Source organism: Pteronotus mesoamericanus, unplaced genomic scaffold (assembly GCF_021234165.1).
Source record: "Pteronotus mesoamericanus isolate MK-2021 breed Mesoamerican mustached bat unplaced genomic scaffold, CSHL_Meso_final contig_116, whole genome shotgun sequence".
NCBI lineage: Eukaryota > Metazoa > Chordata > Mammalia > Chiroptera > Mormoopidae > Pteronotus > Pteronotus mesoamericanus.
This window is the reverse complement of record NW_026555027.1, coordinates 42,850,714-42,872,869: the sequence shown is the minus strand read 5'-3', so window position 1 is coordinate 42,872,869 and position 22,156 is coordinate 42,850,714. Positions and strand designations below refer to the sequence as shown.

The 22,156-nt window shown below is 34.6% G+C and overlaps 1 protein-coding gene across 3 annotated transcripts in view; it reads right to left on the bottom strand.

The window, feature by feature from the left end:
- Window positions 1-6,843: 6,843 nt before the first annotated feature.
- The window catches only part of ATP11B (ATPase phospholipid transporting 11B (putative)), a 104,248-nt gene continuing 88,935 nt past the window's right edge, over window positions 6,844-22,156 (bottom strand). For 2 of the 3 annotated variants that reach the window (XM_054581029.1, XM_054581021.1), the window contains 2 exons: window positions 14,358-14,491; window positions 6,844-10,326 (listed from right to left, as the gene is read on the bottom strand). In XM_054581029.1, coding sequence (XP_054437004.1) covers window positions 14,389-14,491 — 103 coding nt within the window. In that variant the 3' untranslated portion in view covers window positions 6,844-10,326; window positions 14,358-14,388. Of the gene's footprint in view, window positions 10,327-14,357; window positions 14,492-22,156 lie in introns of those variants that run through there. The other variant, XM_054581039.1, reaches the window with a different exon arrangement.

Here is a 22,156-nt window from a genome sequence, read left to right as displayed (position 1 = left end):
GAAAAGAAACAAAAAAGCAGCCTTGGCTGGTGTGGCTCAGTGGATTGAGTGCTGGCCTGTGAACCAGAGTCAAAGGTTCAATTCCTAGGCAGAGCACATGCCTGGCTTCCGGACCAGGTCCCCAGGTGGGTGTGCGCAAGAGGCAACCGCACACTGATGTGTCTCGCACTCTCTTCTCTCTCTAAAAATAAAAACATTAAAAAAATGGTGGGGGGGGGGGGAGGGCATGGTGGCGGTGAAGGGAAGTATGTGCTTTGCATTTGGAGTTTTGGGTGTGCCCACAGCCCAGTTAAGGGGATCCTCCAGTAGAGAGTTGGAGGTGGTCTCAAAGGTCTGTGGGCAGACCTCTTGCCAGAATCTCAGGGCAGACAGTAGGAGATGTATTCTTTCAATTCTATGTGCCGTTTTCTCTTTCCCTCCCCTCAAATTATTGTGATCTCTCCTGAGAGACAGCAACAGCTCTCATGCATCACACTTGGCCAGCAAGACCCCCATTCACCCTCTACCATCACTGTCAAAGGTCATGTTGACTTGGTGCTACCACCCTGTTGGTACTCAGCCTCCTCCTTGATCCAATCCACCCACTTTTGGGTGCACAGGTGGATGATCTCCAATTAGTTATAAAACAATGGGAAGGCAAAAAAGGAATGACACGCCGCCATGATGTTGATGTCACTTTTTACATCTATGTTCATGAGATATTGGTCTGTACTTTAATTGTTATAATGTCTATAATATAATCATCTAGTATTGGTATTAGGCTAATGCTGGGCTCATAGAATTAGCCAGGAAGTATTCCCCTTGAATCTATCCTCTGTAAAATATTATAGAGAATGGGTATAATTTCTTCCTTAAATGTTAGAATTCACCAGTGAACCCATATGGTAGGCTTGCTGTTGTCTGTTATGGAAGGTTATTTCAATTTGATATAGGTCTACTCAGTTCTTCTCATTTGAATTTTGGCACATTACAGCTTTCAATGAATTGGTCCATTTCAGCTAGCTTATTAAATTTGTTTGCAGAGTTGTTCCTAAACTTTGTTACCTTTTTAATGTACTTGGGATCTGTAGTGATGTCTCCTCTTTCATTTCCGCTATTTGTATTCTTAGCCTGGCTGGAGGCTTACATTTTACTGATCTTTACAAAGAACAAAATTTTGATTTTTTTCTGCTTTTGTTTTTAATTTCATTGATTTCTGCTCTAATTATTTCTTTTCTTCTGCTTGCTTTGGATTTAATATGGTTTTCTTTTTCTAGTTTCCTAAGGTGGAAACTTAGATTTTTAGTTCTTTCTTCTTTTCTAGTATATATAGTCAATGTTTTACATTTCCTTCTAAGCACTGCTTTTGCTGCATCCCACAAATAAATTGTGGTTTCATTTAGTGAAAAACGTTTTAAAATTTTTCTAGAGATTTCTTTGTTGACCTATGTTACTTAGAAGCGTTCAATCTCCATGTTAGAATTTTCCAGTTCTTAATTTCTAGTTTAATTCCACTGTGGTCTAAAAGCAAAGTATGATTTCTATTCTTTTAAATTTGTTAAGGTGTGTTTCATGGCCAAGAACATGCTCAATCTTGGTGACTGTTCCACATTAGCTTGAGAAGAATGCATATTCTGCCACTGTTGATTGAATAAAGCAGTCTATAGATGTTCATTATGTTCAGTTGATTGATGGTATTTAGTTCAACAACTATATCTTTACTAATTTTTCTCTTTGTAGGATCTATTCATTTCTCGGATCTATTCATTTCTCATTGAGTTGTTGAAAGTTGACAAGAGTGTAGATCTTAAAGGTTCTCATTACAAGAAAAATAATTTTATGACTATCGTGATTGTTAATTAGACTTATTAATATACAAATATCAAATCATTATGTTGTACACCTGAAATTAAAGTTATATGTCAATTATACTATAATAAAAAATGAAAATAAATGGGTGGAAAAATCTAGAAAGAAAATATTTCAGACAGATATAAAATAAATCGTATAAACTAAGTCGGAAAATTTAGATGAAATGGGTAAATTGCTACAAACATAAAAAATATAGAGAAATAACTGAACAGACTAATAAAATGTAAAAAAGAATATCAGCAATGGTAGTTAAAGACCTCTCAAGAAGCCTCAGGCCCAAAAAGTTTTAACATAAAATCTATGAAACTTTCAAAATAGCTAATTCCATTACATATAAATTTTCCCAGAAACCAGAAAATGGGGAAGTGAGAGTCTTTCCTAAGCTCCTTTTATTGAAACCAAAAAAAAAAAAAAAAAAATTGAAAGCCCACTTTGTTTATATACATAAAGGCAAAATCTTAACTGGTTAAAATAATCCAACATAGCATTAAAAATAATACATCATGAAGAAACAGAGTTTGTCTCATTAATGATACTAAACAGCAAGTGGGGTCCTGCTGCCTGATCACACTCTAGGCAAAATTCCAGAAGCAAAGGTTTAGTGATAAAAGGAGTCTTCATTCAAAAGCTTCACAATTTTGGAATAACAGCTTTCCACATGCACTAGTCACTTAAGCCCCTCAATTAAGGCTAAACTTTTTAATTCTTTAGTTACAGTTTTAATTATTTCTATAGGGTTAGTTATAAACTAAAACAACATAAGATAGAAAAGCTACACAATTTGGGGAGAATGGCGGGCTTCTGCCTCAGAGCTCATCCCCTCTAGAACACCCAAAGAACAACCCTGCCACCCTCTGCCAGGCCAGCCTGATCCGAGCCTGCACCCAGAGTTCCTTCCATTCCAAAAATACTGTCCCTTTGAGAAATTCGGACAGCTGCAGCACAACCATCCAGGCTTCCTCCAGGAAGAGGTCTCTGCCCTTTTTTTATTCTTTGTGCTCTGGATGTGTTCAGCTGCTGAGCCAATCCCATCCTAGGCTGTTTACCATCGCCTTGGGCAACCTCTTACTATGGCCCCTCCCTTCTCAGATCTATTCATTTCCCCAGTGATCTGATCTCTCTGTATCAGTAATGCAAGGATTGTTCAACATCAGAAAAATCCATCAATACACTTGTCTACATTAATAAAGGAGAAGACAACTTTAACCGAAGCAAAAAACAATACCTGTGTATAAGTAACTGTTAGCAAAGTAGGAATACAAGGGAATAGTCTTAATGTGGGAAGTTATGGATATCCAAACCATACAGCATGTATCATAATAAATGGATAAACCTCAGATCATTCCCTTTAAGAAACAGGATTAAGATAAGCCATTGTCACCACAATTAACACAGTATTGGAAATCCTGCCTAACACTATCATAAAGAAGAGTATAAAAAGGGGGACAAAGTATATTCCCCAAATATTTAGAAATCAAAGAAAATGCCTCTAAATAACCCAGGGATACAAAAAGAAACCATAAAAAAAAAACCCTTTGATTTGAATGACAACAAAAATAATATAAAATTTGTGGGATGCACCTTAGGCAGTGTATCTCAGGGAAATATACAGGTTTGATGCATATATTAAAAGGTTTAATTAAAATCAATTACCTACACATCTAAAAAGTCCATTAAAAAAGCAAGTTAAAACCAAAATAGGTAAAATTATAAAGAGGAGAGTAAAGGACAATAAAACAGAAAATGATAAAAATTAACCAAGTGAAAAGCAGGTTCTTCAAAAAGATTAAAATTGATTAAACCCCTAGCAAAACCGGTGAGGCAAAACAAAAAGAACCAACCAATATAAAACAGGCAAGCAGAAGTATTACAGATTCCATAGTCATTATAAGGATAATATTCTGGACAACTTTATGTAAAAAATATTGGCAATTACATGAAATGGACAAATTCCTTAAAAGGTACAACTTACCAAACTTGACAAAAGAAAATATGAATAATCCTGTATTTGTTACAGAAATTGAAGTTGTGATCCAAAATATCCCCAAATATAAACTCTAGGTCCGCACAGCCTCAATGGTAAATTCTGCCAAAAATACTTAAAAAAGAAACAATACCAGCCCTGTCAGTGGCTCAGTTGGCTGGAGCACCGTTCCCTACACCAAACGGCTGCAGTGTGATCCCTGGTTGGGCGCATATGGGAGGCAACCAATCGATGTTTCCCTCCAACATCAATGTTTGTCTTTTGCTTTTCCTTCCCCTCTAAAATCAAACATACTCTTGGGAGAGTATTTAAAAAAAAAAAAAAAAAAGAAGAAGTAACACCAACTTCACATAAGCTCTTCAAAAAAAGAAGAAAGGAGGAAACACTTCCCAAATTATTTGATGAGGCCAGCATAATCCAAATACCAAAACCTAGGACATTACAAGAAAATGAAGTTCAAGACCTATTTCCTTCATAAGCAGATATATAAAAAGTCCTTAACAAAATATGACTACATTGAAGACTACAAAACATTCCTGAAATTAAAGACCCAAAATAAATGGACAGTTATATCATGCTCATAGATGAGAAGACTCTATTAAGATGTTAGTTCTTTCCAAATGATCTACAGATTATGAGCAATCCAAATCAAAATATTAGGATCTTTTAGAAATTTATATTTCAAAATTTGTATGAAAATGCAAAAGACCTAGATGAGCCAAAACAATCTTCACAACAGAGTTAGAACTTTTACTACTTAATTTCAAAAGTAGGTACAAAGCTATAGTATTAAGACAGTCTGCTATGGGTAAGGATAAATGAATAGAACAGAGTTCAGAAACAGACCCACATTTATAGAGTCAATTAAACAGAAGCACCACACAAATTAAATGGAGATGAATATTTTTAACAAGTAAGACTAAAACAAACAGATATCCTTATGGGGAATAGGAGAAAGGAATATCCTCAATCCTTGCTTCACAACATATACATAAATGAATTTGAGATAGATCACAGACTCATGTAAAAGTTGACTATAATGCTTTCAGAAAAACAGCGTAGTATCTTCATGACCTTGGGGAGGATATAACACAAAAAGCACACTAACATAAAGGAAAAAAAACTGGACGACGTCAAAAACAAAGCACTTCTGCTTCCCAAAGTCACCATTAGGAAAATATACAGGTAAGCCACAGACTGGGAGAAAATGCTAGCAAGACATCTGGCAAAAGATATCTTTATATAAAGGATTTCAGCCATTCTGTAACCAGACAAGCAGCATAAATAAAAAAAGGCTAGAGACGTGAATAGACATTTCAGGAAAAAAGAACAAACTGCCAATAAGCATATAAAAAGTTAAACATCATTTGTCATCATGCAAATTAAAAATCATGGGATATAATAGAACTGGAATTCTCATAACTGTACACAAATATACATAAAATAGCACAATCATTTTGGACAATTTTGGCAGTTTTTTAAATAAAATTAAACATAAATCTACATTGACTCAGCAATTCTAATTATTTCATGAGAAATGAAAACATGTCCACAAAGCATGTTCACTCTAACTTTATTTATAACCACCCAAACTATAAATAACCCAAGTGTCCATAAATAAGAGAAAGGATAAATTGTGGGATGTTCGTGAAATGAAACGCTACTAATGAGCAAAAACCAACCATGGATATATGTAACAACATGGGAGAATCTCACACGTTTTGAACAACAAAGCCACATACAAAAATAAACACTCTGTAGAATTACATTTTGTTTTTTTAAATTCAAAAACAGGGAAGACTTACCTATGAAAAGAACACAGAAAAACAGTTGCCAAGGACAGGACGGGAGTAATAAATACACTGGGAAGAGGCACAAGGGAACTTTCTGGGGTGATGGAAAGAACCTTTATCTAGAGTCAGGTAATGGTCACACAATGCGTAAGTTTGTCAAAAATTACAGAATATAGTCCTAAAATGTATGCACTTTGCTGTCTACAAATTTTACATGAATACAAACCATTTTACCTCAAATATTAGTATTAAAAAGTCTGATTTATCAGAGGGCCCTCTGCCACTCCCCAAAAAGCTGTTCAGAGACACACGGACCTATCTCCACTTACAGCAGCATTATCCTTTGAGTCATTTCCAAAAAAAAGGACAAGAGGAAACACTTAAAAACCAAACTGAAATTGTTTATCAAGTCACTAAATTTTATGGTGAAATGCTGCTCATAAAATTTTAGTTTTTGTCCTAAGTCTCTTACTAGTAAGACCATGACCCATCATTTTGTACAATAAAAGTTAAAGACTGAAGTTACCCCTAAAGATTGCCTAAGTCCTCAACAGCTTTTTAAATAAAAACAGATACTGAGTTAGAGAAATTGACTTGTCCAGGATCATATTCATTTCAGGAATAAAAATACATTACATGTATCATACATTGCCAACCTTTGGAAACACTGCCACTTGGGCAAAGACGACAGCTTACATTTTTAATAAAAGTTGGTTAAACAATTACGCATGTGTGTTTTCACTGGCAACTGAGGAAGCATTATGAATAACAATCATTAGAATATTTTATATATAAATATACATCAGTTATACTTTAAAGACAGCACATATTTTCTGTCGACCACGGCATTTTCAAATTCACGCTGGCTGGCTATTCACAAATGACCCAGGTTCTCGCTGAAGTGTGCTGCTCTTTGCAGTTGGTGCGTTCCCACCAGGCCCCTTTCCAGGAGCTGTACTAATGATCTATAAACCCTGGGTAACCAAAGAACTCGATTTTTGAAAACTGCAGTCAGTGAAAGACACAATGGTATTCCTGTACTGTAATGGAGGGCAAAGGTAGTTAAATCTAACGCAAAACCAGCCTGGCAGTGCTGGTTGCAATGAGCAGAGAGGCTTAACATGCTTAAATGATGGAAAAACACTTTTAATTATATAGGAAAATTTTTATTCGATAAATATAATTTCATAATCTTTAAAAAATTACTGAGAGCTGTACAATAAGTATGCTACATTTACTAAAAATGCATAAAATTTTCATAGGGTTATATTAGACAGCCACAGTGTCTGAGGTCCAAAATTTGAAACCAAGTGTTGCTACAGTATTTACAGCTACTAATTCCTCATAAAAATCTAACAATCACCATTATTACAAACATATCATTATGATGTATTTTTTTGTAGGAATATCATTCAAGTTATCTCACATAAACAGCACATTAATAATGTTCCATTTTTATGAAAATAGATAACTTAATTCAGGATAGGAATAAAAATGTCTCTAAAAGGGGACCCAAAATTAATAGAACATGCTTTACATATCTCTTTGGTCTGTTATTTTTATCAATATCTGTTTATATCATACCCCAAAATGATCTTTATATGAAAAATACAAACATGAATAATTTTCCCTTTCCCTCCAGACCCCAGTAACTTTTCAGACTACCATATTTTAGAAAATTACAGTTTCCAAAATTTTTTACTGGCCTTGCCTCCTGTTAGATAGGGGTCTCAAGTTTATCACACAAGCCCAATAGCCCAATTTCACAATCTCATGCAGCAGAAATGACCCTAGTCTGAGAACTATTTCCTAACCGGACGGTGTGCCTCTGTTTAATCTCCTAAAAAGGACAGTGCCAGAATTTGGGTCAGTTCTGGGAAGCCTTTGAACATCAAGGGAATTAAGATCCAAGGAGGAGGGTATTTAAGGGAAATTCAAACCAACTTTTCGCCAACAGCAAGCCTGGATATCTGCAGTTTTCCTGGCCACACTCTCCTCCCTCAAGGGGGAACATAATGCCCAGGCAGGGTGCTGAGTCACATGAAGCCGCTGCCGGGCATTTCTTGAAACTGACTTGGTGCTTGCTGTTATCTTCAGGGCTACAGCCTTGGACTAGGCAAAGGCAAGCAAATGAGGAAAACAGATTCAAGACCTTTAATTAATTAGTAATAACAAATGGAGCATCTTACTCTGGTTTTGGCAGATGAGAGTAAATTAATTATCCACATCGTACTTTCCAAAGAATTTTAAATATGCAAAGGGCAAATTTGCTGTGATTACTGGTTATGTAGTGATAGTTCTACAATATAAGTGTTAGCACTAGAAAACTATTGGATACTTAGAGACAACACTGGTACTTTCTTTAATAGAAGAAAACCCTTTTCTTACAATTGTAAGATAATCTTCCTTTAAATGGAGTAGGTTTTGAACAACAGAGCAGGATGACCATTATCAATGGATGCATTTTTCTTTTAAAATAAGTTCTTAAATAATTTCAAATAGGAATGCAGAAATTGTATCAGCCACACAATAAGCACCATGTACATCAGCTGATCCTCTGCCTCGCTGCAGCTGGTCAGAAGAGCGCTTGATGGCTTTGCAGTCCTTCTCTACTGTCACTAGTCAGTGTAGTTGTGGCAAATAAACACTGGAAGGTAGATATAACGCAGGCCTACTGAATGTCATTTTTTTAGGCGGACATTTTATAAGACATTCTAATAAAAGCAAATTCCATAATATCTTGCACTAAACTACTCTACTGAGTATTTTTTTGCAATATTTCCTCTTCTGGAACATGAACTGGTGAGTGTACCACACATTGTATATTTTATTATCCCTTTAACATATTTCCAGAATAACAGGATCTTCCTAAAGCAATTCTGGAGTATCTAAGTTGAAGAAGGGTTATTTATGAAAATTGATATTTAGGCTCAAATTCGTAACCCAATATTCTTGCATTAAAAAAAGACAAAGGTTATATTAGCAAGAAAATAGTTTACCAGTGAAAAAAGGTAAAGTCTCATATTCATGAAATGAGAAAGGGGTGGAGGGTGGCACAAAAATCTACAAAAAGGAATTATATTTTCAATTGTATGGAAACTCTGGCAAAAACTTATTTAACTACTTCCATACAGTTTAAAATGTATATATGTACACCACCATTATATGTGCTTAGGGCTGGGTAATAAATAGTTCTTAAATCAATAATCATTTCCAAATTTAAAAACAATATTACTTTTAATCAAAACAAATGTCAAACAATGGACCTACGTGATAAATTCAGGATGGAAATTGGGTATTGAAGTGCAGTGAGTTAATACCAAATATTTCTAATTAATCATTCTTAGCATTTTAATTTGTTGCTGCCATTATTCCATAAAGCTTAGCATTTTAGACTTTGTTTCATTTACATTCTATAGCCATATCTGAGACTATACCTTAAATGACATATTGGGCAACTCTCACCTTCCCGTGGCGGTCTGCTGAAATGTGGACAACATACACTGACTTAATGGTAACAGGATTCTTGTCTGAGAGCCTTTATTCTAAAATCTAGCTAACTGAAAGGCAAAAGCAACTCTAAGCCACAGAAAGAGGCTCTTCTCTTTTTTATTGATTACCCTAACGTTTTGATTTTTACAATTAAAAGTATTTGCAATGTTTAAATACTGTCCAAACTTGTTTTTTTATTGATATAGTTGAACTTTACAAGTGTCATAAAAATACTATAAACAGAGCCTTCAGATAGAGAAAAAGCAAATTTAAATATATTAACCAGATTAAAGCATGCAAAAGATCCAAAGATAAACACATTAAATAATAATATGCTAATGGTACCTAATATACCCACTTCATATTCTGTCATAAAAATATTAGTAAACATCAACTTGAAATTTGGTGGACTGGATTTCTGATTCATGAATAAGATATGATACACCCGTTGCATGTATACAGTTAACTTTACTGGTTGTGTTCCAGTACATTAAGTTTGGTACTGGTATATATTTACTACCCATAGTGCAGTAAATAATAGTTAGAAACGCATTCTCCTAATTTCCTCTATGAACTTAGAAAGCACTAATGAATTAACAACATGGGTCACTTAGGAACCAAAATTCCTTACTATTCACATTTACTTTTCCCACGAAAAGCTTCAAATATAACTCTAATAAAAAAATAGAGTTTTCAAGGCAAACTTTTCAGCATTAATTTATAGAAGCAGATTTAAATAGAAGACTCAATAACTAAGCTAATACTCAAAAATACAATTACCCAGAAATTATTTCTCTTTTCTACCTTGATATTAAAATATGTGGCCTTAGCAAGAGGCTGAAGTGCCATCAGAGGTCCCATAAACACAAGGGACATCCAAAGGAAAGATGGAAAATGTCTCTTTATTCACCAATTTCAACATGGTCAGATATCAATTAAAGGGGATGAGAGTGGTTCATGCTAATGCTTTTTGTTTGTTTGCCATTATAACTCTGAGCGGGTACGAACTACTCCAGAGATTTCAGAAAGTAATTCTGCAGAGCTAGTGTGGCCATTACCAGGATGATCACACTGAATTTTAGGAAAGGAGTTGAAATGGCTCCCACAAAGTATTGAGTGCTCTTTTAACAAGTAGATGAGTCCATTGTGGAGAGAGTCAAGATGCTCCTGTCGTTGGTATAGAAAGGATCCGATGCACTCCATGATCTAAAGTAACAATAAGAGAAAAGTTTGGCTCACCAGGACCTATGTTTAAACTGAGAAAAAAATTTACTCTGAAACTTAGGACCAAAATGCAATTTGAATATTAAAATAATCACTGATTCATTTTTAAATGCTAAAAAGAAGTTCTGCATACTGCGCTGACTGACCAAACATTCCATTTATATTACACAAAAACTTGGGAAAAATAATGCTATAGTCATCATATAAAAATAATAGCCAAAATTTAGACATTCATTAGCATTAAAACATTTTCTATAGATAGTAGAGCATAAGATGCTCTTAAAATCTTAATTCAATAAAAAAGTAAGTAGGTTATTAAGAGTTATACATATTCAGTTTTCCTGAAAAGCAACTAGGCTGTATTACAGAAGCAAACAAACAAAAATCACACTTACCAAAGCTTTGGAATGAAATAGCAATATAGTCATAATTTATTTCTTTTCAGATATAAACTTCTAAAGATTTTAGCATAATTAGCTTGAATGTAGTGAATGGTTTATTTAATAGGCATCAAAGACACCTGTAAGTCACTAGGGTTTTCATTTAATCATGAACAAATGATCCTCTACTAGTCTGGAAAAAATTAACTACTGTCTGAATGATAAAGCCTTATTATAAGCAATTCATTATATACTTTATGTGAAGCTGTATTAATTTAAGCTTAAGTAACTCAAGATCAAAAATAACCTGCCATGCTTAAAACAGCCTAACCTACTTTAAGGACAATATTAGGATTACCGAATCAAAGGTGGCTTTTCTTGGAAGACTAACAGAACTTAACAATAAATACACTTTATGTAATTTTCTAGGGTTTCCACTTTCCTTAAACAAAGATGTTAAAGACTAGCACTTAAAATGGTCCAAGTTCACTTTTATCAAACATCTGTTGTTTTCTAAGAGACTCTGTATATAATTCATATTTAAATCGATTACATGAGCAATCATAATGAGGTCTGGAACCTAGACATTTTACAAAGTTGGCAGTAGACATTTAACAACCATACCAGTGGTTTACAGAATTTACTAGTTTCCAGAAAATCTTATACAACATCCACCTTAGTTTAAGGAAGGGCTTGTTCACTACTATCTCTCTAGCGCTTGGAACTGTACCTGGTACATAACAGGCACTCGCTATTTATAAAATATATGAATGAAATGGAACTATAAACATTTCTTAAAGTATCCATGCAAGAAAAAGTCTACTCAGACATACATGACAAAAAGTAAGTGTGAACACCCCAATAATCTGGAGTCAGGTTTCCACTCCCAAACTGCCAATATTTTTTACAAATTTTTCCTCTTTCCAACCATTGCTTACATAGAAAAATCTCATTAGGCAAGATTCTCTTCATTTTTTATCTTTCCAAAGCACACATGTGCATTCACATGTTAAATATCCTATTTGACAGAACATTAAATACCTAAATTACATATCAACTATTAACCCTTTCTGTTTAGAAAATAGTTTGATTTGGATAAAGTAACTCTTGAATAAAGAAAATCATTTATTGCTGAAGTACAGCCCTTTAGGGTACAACATGGCATATACTTTACATAGCACCACGATGCTACCTTTGAAACCAAGCTTGCAATATGGCATATTCCTTTGACCATATCAATTAATAAAATGTAAGTAGAATTTTTATGCCTGGATAGTAAATTTAATCAGCAGAGAAATCTATCATATGAAAGCACTAGTGATGCCCCCCTTATATTTGATATGTTAATGGAATAGGCCAAGGACTCCTACATCTGGTAACAGAGGTGCCAGCCTTGCCCTACCTTGTAAATTAGACATGAAATAGAAATACAGGCTGCTCCAAAAAACCTACAGGAATGCCAAACATATTTCACTGATATAATTGCATATAAAAAACAAACAAAATTCTATGTATCAAAATAACTTTCAAAGTTTAAATATGATGTTCATGGATCTATGGCAATTTTCTTATCACCCTTTGAAAAGCACCAAGTCATATTGCATGACTTTATTCACTAGAAAAAAATGAACAGATCTCAAAACACTTTTTAGATTGTTCATTTGAAGGAAAAAAAAGATAATGAAAGTAGTTAACTGATAATTATAACCTTAGATGTTGAACCAAAATTGGATATTTATAGTCTGTCAAATAAGATATTAATTACTGTTGAAGATTTTATTAGAAAAATAAAGAGTCAAGTCCTACAAAAAAATATTCTAAGTGGTACAATTCTAAGTGGAAGTAAGTATAGATGATAACAGGCACCTTTAAGAAAACAGGCTGAAATGATGTCTGGAGCAGGTTCAAGAGGGATAGTGGAGTAAAAAAATGGCTACGTAAAAAATAATGGAGACATATTACCTAAACAATTGATACTAAGAAAATCAGAAAAAAATTTTTTTTGTCATTTAAATTCTAGTTTTTTGTAATAGAGAAGATGGATACTGTCATTAAAGAGAATTTCCTGTTTAAGTAGAAATTTTTTAAATTCTGTGAATTTCTACAATATTTTCTTAATTCTACCTCCAATCTTAGTTTTGTGCAATGAAGCTATCTTGGTTAAATTAGGTCCTTCTGGAACTTCCTTTGAAAAACTTGTTGGCCTGGTACATGACAGAGCTGCTTTCTCATAATGCATTTTATAATATAATTGTGTATGTCATGACATAGAAGTCCCAATAAATTTAACCGCTCATAGTAATTCTTTTATGTGGAATAAAATGACTACAAAATGATATCACAGCATTACAAAAATATTTTTGATTACATGTTAGGATCAATAAATGGGACTGAAAACATAGACATTATGTTAACATGAAAGTGCTATTTACAAATGCAACTGTACCGTAAAGACATGGCCATAACTAAAGGCAAAGTGGGAACTAACATGTTTGCCAGTAAAAATTATCTGCATTTTATCATACATGAATGATACCATACTTATCATTTTTAAAACACAAAGCTAACCAACTACTAAAAATTCCTTTATCAACAGGTAAGAGCACTCCTTCCTCCACCCTTTACTTCCTGCTCTTCGTGTACTTTCCAACCTTTTCCAAGCCATGGCACACATACAAAGTAGTACTATTCACATGGTACCCTGTGGACAATGGAAATCGCTATCTGTCCCTGCGTCTGTAACCATTCCCGCACACCAGTACACTGCTGCTCTGATTTTTACGAATACATCATTTACCCAAAGAACACCAAAGTGTGAAGTTTTTTCTACTCCTTAATATCTCAAATAATATTAATACCCCCTAAATAATGTCTCCTGAGAGGAACGTATGAAGAAATAAAAGTGGAATTTACCCCAAAATTGTACTGTTTGTTAAGAACCACAAAAGCAAACTCTGGTAAATCTTTTAAGAAATCGATTTGGGAGGGGACAAAAATGCAAAGACTCTAATAAATCATATTTTAAAGACCCTGTTCTAACTTAACAACTTTTAATTAGACCATAAATACCAAGTAAAAACTTAAAAATTACAACTCATTTTAAAACCTCATTACAGAGATAAAAAGGGCAGGAGAGCAGCAATACAGCCTTCTTCTGTGTTTAGAAATACCTGAAAGTCTCACATGACTGACTAGAAAATATAGATGAAAAAGAAGGAAAGCAAAATCTTTTGATTTTACTATTATGTGTAGATTATTTTGTCAATACAAAAAACAAAAATATATAGGAAATAAAACAGTGGCATAGATATAATAAAAGTTATATAAAAACCAAGTAAGAGTGCCATCTACATACTCCTATTCACCGTATTTTAGAAAGATTTTGAAGAAAAATTTTTTGTTCATTAGATGAAAAGTCTCTTCAAAGGTGCTTTTTCTTCCTTAGTGAAAGAAACCCTTACCCAAAGCCACAAAGTGAAATCTACCATCAAAGAGTGCTAATAAATAGCACACTTCCTGCTTCAGTTGGTAAAACCTGCTGCTGATTTATTAGGTATCTAGAGATGCATGTTCATCTGTTCCAGTTTATAGGACACTCATCTGCAGCAAAGGCTACTTAGAGAAATTTCACACCTGCTGACATGGGTTGGACTACATCTTCCTATTACTCGTTCCAGCATTCTTCCAACAGATGCGCACGCTGTTTCTCCTTCTGAGAAACAGCACATGGAGTCCAAGCACTTGATACTTGAATTTGTTTCAGTAAGCTGGAGAAGGTGAAGCGGAAAAATATTAGTTATTTATGGATCTGGACTTCCGCAAAGCATTACAAATTACAACAGACACTGTAAGGCTAAAAGTAATATATATACACCTGTGTTCTGTAACACGGATATGAACAGTATGGCAGGCTTAATTTAAGAGTAATCTTACAAAATATTTAAACAGCACTGTGTCCTAAATTTGAGGTTAAGTAAAATAATTATACAAAAAGTAGTTGGATGCTATTTAAATCTGCAAAGATTTTTGATTCTAATGTCTTAATAATTTATTATGGTCAAAATGATTTACGTCAACTACTCAGAAACATAATGAATTCTAATTCTTGAGTTTTTGTGCAGGTGAAATGCCCCTGCAATTTCAATAAAAAATGTATAGCAATCAAGTGTGAACTATTGGGTTGGCCAAAAAGTGAGTTTGTTTTTTTCCATAAGATGGCTCTAGTAGTGCTCAGTTGTCTTTAACTTCATTTGAAACAATTTTGTTAGATTGTATTGTGACAGCTATCACATCAGCATGCATTAAAAAAAAATAAAACAACTTATCAAAATTGGTGAATATTTGTGTAGCCATTTTAATATTGAAGTTGGAAGAAAATATGCAACATTTTCAGCATGTTATGCTTTATTATTTTAAGAAAGGTAAAAATGCAACTGAAATGCAAAAAAGAAAAGAAAGAAAGATTTGTGCAGGGTATGGAGAAGATACTGTGACTGATCAAACATGTCAAAAGTGGTTTGCAAAGTTTGATATTCGAGATTTCTTGCTGGACGATGCTCCACGGTCATGTAGACCCTTTGAAGTTGATAGCAATCAAATTGACACATTAATTGAGAACAATCATTACAGTACATGGTAGACAGCCGACATACTCAAAATATCCAAATCAATAAAGTTATTGGTAAAATGAAAAATGTTTTTTGTTTTATGGAAAAAACTGCACACAGACTTTTGGCCAACCCAATATTTTGAAGACTGGGAAGTCACAACCAGGTAGGACCTAACTCTAATCCTCACTACAACTACAATAATAGTAACAACAACACTAGCAAATAGTTTATACAGCATTACTATTCAAGAGGTTCTAAGCACTCTGCATATACTCACTCCATAGTTATCCTTGAAAAAAAGGGCATAATTTACCTTAAATTGCTGAGCAACTATTTGATAGTACAAGTATTAAAATCAATTCAACAAGTACTAAGTAATACTATTAAGATTTAAAAGTGAATTAATTTCTCAAAGTATGCAAGATTTACATTGATTTAGACATAAATAACCGAGCAAGATAACTTTAAGCCATACTAGTAATTTTAATCCTGTTAAATGAAGGAAAAAAAATGTTATGACACATAGCTCAATGAATCCCAACCCTAGTTTTGGTAGTCAAGAGTACTCCTAAATTTTTCAAGGTCTGTCATTTTAAACAAACTTATCTTCATTCACTTTCCTTTACATACATAACATATGGCATACTAAATCTTCCAAAAGTATAAAGGAAGAACAACAAAAAATAGATTCATTAGGTGGTTGCAATTCACGAAGGTTGGGAATCACCAAGAGTGGAGAGCAGGTATGGCAACACAGGACATTTGTGGAGACACTCATGATGGACAGAAGAGATGGATGTGATGGCATGTAAATAACCTGGCATTCCGAACCTGATTAACTGGGGAAGTCCTGCCAAAGCCCTGCTCACAGTAATTCTACGTAATAGGAGGCAGTGCAAGTCAACAGAGTTCCTGACTGGCAACTGCCCAATTGCACTGATCTCCTAGGATGTGGTAAGCACCGAGAAATAGCCGCATTTTACTTCTCTCTTTAAAATACCCTTGGTTTAGGAATGTTTTTGGTATTGCTTCTTAAACTGTATTTTGCCAGATGTTCAGAGGCATTTCATGCAAAAAAGTTCTGTGGCCAATTAAGTCTAGGAAACACTAGTTCAACAAAAGTCTAAACAGACTTTTTGAGTAGAGGATTGTCAGTAAGTCATTATGCATGGTCAGTCTCCAAGGGGAGAGCTAGACATACCACAATTCTCAAACAGTAACAGACCCCAAGTCCCAAGGGAACATTAGTCAAATCAGGAGGGAATATTCAGAGAAATAGTTTAGGAAATGTTGATTTAGGTTAACAGGATTTCATCAGTTTCCCAGTTTAGTCCTTGGGCTCAAGTGTCCTCCATCTCAAAAATCACCCTCTGCAGGAACGGGGACTTTACAGATCCCACATAATACTCAAAGGAGAAATTATACCACCTCTGGGAGGCCTTTAAGGCTTTATATAAACTGACCTGAGGCTGCTTTCCCTGCTCAACTTCCTAATACTCCTGCACCATCTCCACAGAGCCAACCAGGCACTATTGCCTGCCTGTGGCCACGTTTCAGGGCCTGTCACTAATGAGGGTCAGAATGCTGACCCTTACACCACGTTCAGTTTAAATACATCCTCACCTCTCCAACTATCCTAATGTCTTTCTGGACTCTATTCCACTGCTTGCACCACTTAAATGACACAAACACTTAAATACAACCTATATTTATTAGGCAAAGCACTGTGCTTAATAAAGGATGGGATATAAACAGGAACAAATAATAATGGCAGTTATACTTATGAAATGCTTCCTTATGTATGTGCCAGTTTTTAATTTAAGAGGCTTTTCATGGATTATCTCATTTAAAAATTGTAACAACCTTTCGGGATAAGCACCATTCTCATATATATTTTATATGGATAAGGAAACACAGAGGTTAAGATCTTGTTCAAGGTTACCCAGCTGGGGGGGCTTGAGTCTTGATTTCTTTGATTCCAGAGCCCAAACGTCTTACCATGCCATTATACTGCCTTCTTATAATTATGACATGAGGCAGACTACAAATATCAAAAAAGAGGAACGCTCAAACCCAGCTGTTGGTAACGGTGGGAGAGCATAAAAGATTTGATGAAAAGACGGCATTTGAAATATATTTTGAAGACTGGATGGGATTTCAGTAGCTGAAGATGGCAAAGAAAGAGCATTCCAGGCTAAGTGAAAAGAATGAGTAATAACTGTGTGTGGGCAGAAAAGTATGATGTACATTCAGTACATTTAGCCTAAGCATGAGAGAGAGTAGTTGTTACTCCTGCCCCCTTGCAAAAAGACCAGTGTGACTCAAAGCGTGGTCCACGGATTGGTGTTTGTCCAAAAACACTGTTACTGACTCATGAGGACTTTTAAGTGTTTCCAGTCTCAGAATGAAAGAGTAGAAAATTTTAAGGCAATTTGACAGCATACTTTTATAACTATTGAGTCTAAAAATATTTTTAAAATTGGGGCTTATTTTATATATCCTTTAAATTTCACTTCCTAGTAATTTTTATTTTATACAAGTATTGGTTGTATACTTGATGGACTGGAAATTAGAAACAACAAAACAAGAAAATGACTAACTGGTCCTACACCATATTTCTCTGGGGGACACTGAACTAGACCAGAAACTAGAGACAGCAAGGAGTTTGTCCTGTTCTTCTTAGTTTGACAACACGCGCTTTGCCTATATAAGCTAGTGGTTAACTAACTGATGGGAATTCCCTGAAGATGACATCCACAAACAAGGTCAGTAGCTTTTGCGTATCCACCTATGTGCAGAACACTGCTTAGGTAATGATCTTGCTTTGAATTCATCATCTTTCACTTTAAAACCTAGGGACAGTTATTAATATATGGGTAACCCAACAGAGTAAACATCTTGAAATAGCAAAAATAATAAAAAGAAATGGCCTCTTCAGTTCACCTTTTTAACTAAGCAGAATGTTTCTTTTTTCCCCTAAAGAGAAAAAAACCAAAAAAACTCTGCTGCTTTGAAAATGATGAACTGTGTTTTTGCATAGCTATCTATAGAAAATAGCACTGTTCTCTAGCAAACCTTCAAGCTCTACCACTTTCCCATACACATCTTTGATCTCGTATTTGGGAACTGGGAGCCCAGCCAAAGTACAGGGAGCCACAGCTGCCAGTATAACTGGGGTTGGGAAAGGGGTGGAACATTCAGATCTCATTTCATTCAAAGTAAGGCAAAGTAAGGAGAGGAAATTAGGGTGTTTTTTTTAAAATGGCAAATACTAAAAAAAAAAAGTAAACTATGGTAATAAAAGTGAGATCCTATCTGATGGCACAAAGAACTAACTTATAATTTATAAAAATTTTTGATTAATTTGTATGCCCCATGCTCTACCATCATTGCTTCCGGGGAACCACAACGTCACTTAGAGCTAGGAGGGCTGCCAAACAAAACAGCCATGGGGATTCAACATGACTATGTATGACTAACACAAATTTTCATCTTTACAGAACTTGCCTTTTGAAATAAATTCTGGCTCACTGCTCTTATTTCCATTATTTTTATATCAACGATGATAAACATTTACAAGTTTCTCCTATTAGAAGCTTCTACAAAATAGCTTCCTTAAATCTTCTAAAAATATTTAAAAATTATCATACATTTCTAAATCTTTTACTCACTCCCACCAAATCTTACCTATCAAATTAAATGTTTTTAAGTTTAGATAATAATTATTAAACTATTAAACATATTTGTTCTTTTGCCCTTAAAATTGTTTAATATACTTGATATTCAAAGTGAGCCCCTTGTATAGCCTTCAAGGAGGTATTTGGAAAGAAAACTTTAAATTATGAAAAAAAGAAGTTTGTGTTTAAAAAATGTTTTTATTTTAAAGGTAAAATCAAAAGTCATAAAAATATTACCGATTTCGAAATTTGGTTAATAATAATAAAACCCCTAAAACAAGTAATAGCTTCATCTCACTATTCAGAATTGCAACGGGCAGCCTTTCTATGATGGCCGGTAGCTAACCGCCCTACCTTTCTCAAGGCCTGTCCCCCCAAAGCACGCCTCAGGCTCACCTTCACTCCTCTAAACTAACTTCCCTCTTTCTCTCTCTCCAAGTAAAACAGCTTTGAAAGATAGTTAAAATATAAAACACCTTCACTCTGTCTGTGTTGCCTAAATCTAACTATGAAAATAAACATGCAATAATTATGTTTTAAGTAAGCTTATTTTCATAATTTAGCTTATTCCTAGTTCCAAAACAACAGACTCCTTTAGTTTAATAATGTGGATGCATAAATAACAATATATGACAAGGAATTTTTTTTTTTTTTGAGAGAGAAGGGAAGGGAGGGAGAAAGAGAGGGAGATAAACACTGATGTGAGAGAGAACCATCAACCGGTTGCCTCTTGTATGCACCCCAACCAGGGACCAAACCTGCAACCCAGGGATGTACTCTGACTGGGGATTAAACCAGAGACCCCTCACTTCGAGGGACAACGCTCAATTGAGCCACACCTGTCAGGGCTATAGGACAAGGAATTTTAATGATACAATCCCCAATATTAGTGGAGAGGGTAAAGCACAATAGCGCTAATTAATGCACAAAGTCATGGCACAGCTGATACTAAGAATTCAGTTTTCTAAGTATCAACATTTACAGTATGTCATAGTTTAAGTATTTGGAAGGAATAATGTAAACATTAGTACTTTTTTTCATTTCAACCTCCAGATGAAAAAGCTGCTCAATATATCAGCACACATTTGAAAATAACACTAGTTTTTATAAAGTGCCAGTCATATTTATCAGGTATGCATCCAGTTCCTGCCAGGGGTGGCATCCTTATTAGTCTTTTAAATGTCTGATTCTATTTGTTTACAGAATTTTACTACATTCAGTGTAGTTTTTAGTGGTAAAAAACTGAATACAGGCCATTAAGGTTTTCTGTCACTGCTCTGTTTAATGAGGCAGTATCTGTATCTTTATCACAGAAGAGGAAGGTGGCTTGGTTAAAACTGTTTAAAATGTATTCCATTTTTGGTAGTGGCAGGTTTCCGGTCTGAGACTTAAGTACCTCGGCCCACAGTGAGAACAGGCAGCAGCACTGGCACCCTGCTGCTGTCCCTACGGCTGTCAGGTACAGCCTGAAAGAGGGCATTCAGAGCAGGAATCCAGAGACAAAACAAAAGACAACAAAATAATAGAGGTCTAAGAGTCAGGTCACAGTAGAGGGAGATGACTAGAAGATCCTAGCCCATGGCAACACTTAGGGTTGGCAGGGCTTTCTGCCTGATTTGGCAAGGCTGACCAAAGTTTAGAGTACAGAAACAAATGGAATTTCAAGACGGGGGGGGGGGGGGGGGGGGGGAGAAAGAAGAGGGACGTTATATAACACTTATTTTTAAAAAGTGATTTTTATCTCAAAATATATGCCAAAGGCAAAATCCATGAGGAGAAAAATATTCAAGGTAGATTTCATTCAACCAATTAAAATTCAGTGATAAGTAGAAAAAAATGTGCAAATCAGGGTAGTACCCCCAAAACAATTTTACTAAGATCATATTCATGATTTGAGAATTCTTCTGACTTCCTGTTTATAGAAAGGGAAACCAAATGTCACAGGATGATGAGAAAATTCACTTTGTAAAAGTAACCATAACAAGCCCCCTGTTATTAAATAGAAGCATCCCAAGAACCCAGTTCTCAACTGTACTGACTATTTTAATGGGAACATTAAAGCATAAGAATACTAAATCCATATCATTAAATATCCATTTGAACTTGCATTCCAAAACAAAATAAAAATTCCGAATTCTTTTAAATTTCTTTTCAATTAATAATGAGAGTTGATTACCGTCAACATTTTCCATTTAAAGCAATTCACTAAAGAAATATATTTTAAAAACTTTTCCAGAATAATTCAGATTTTTCATATTATACCTGTTCCACGACCTGATTTATAGGAGGTTAAGGTTTATAACCTACAAGTAGCTTTGATTTAAAGTATCATCATTTACTAGGGTTTATCCTAGATGAGACAATAACACCTTCTTGACAGGAAGGCCTCATTTAAAGTCATTGACAGGTTGGTTATGCGACTTTAAGTGATAAAACATAATGAAACCAATTTTACCATATGGTAATTGATACAAACAACAGTTAAGTTCCTACAGCATCTCAATGTTACAATGAATGACATTGAGAGAAATGTTATTCGAGGACATGCTGTACAATATACACAATGGTAAATAGGCTACGTAAAAATATATTAGTGGTTAAGAATTTTTATCCTTCATAATTACTACCAATCAAAACATTTTGTATCTTCCATTTAGATCTAGAAGTGGCTGTCAGGGTTTACTTCCCAAGAGGGGAATAAATCAAGTCCTCATAAGTTCATACTAACTTATTATAAAGGTGTAACTATGAAAGTTTATGAAGAGAACTGAGAGTATAGTGAGTATCAGTCAGAGAAAACTACTCAGCACCAAGCCGAAGTACTCATTATTTGATCACTCTACTTAAGAGGTAGACTTAGATAAGTAATTCAGTGTCTAGTTATATTAAGATGTGTAAAATGATACACAACTACAACTTCAAGTGGGAAAACTGACTTCAGAAATAACAGAATTAAGCACGATATTTTCAAAAGGAGAAGCGACAAGGAGTAACTTCTTGAATGTAGGACAACAGGTTGCGAGAGTATGTTACTAGGTAAGAATTTGAGATGAAGTATGATTCAACACTGTAACTCCAAAGAAAGATTAATAAAATATACGGGATGGACATATAAAAAGTAAAGATCACAAAAAAGGAAACAAGT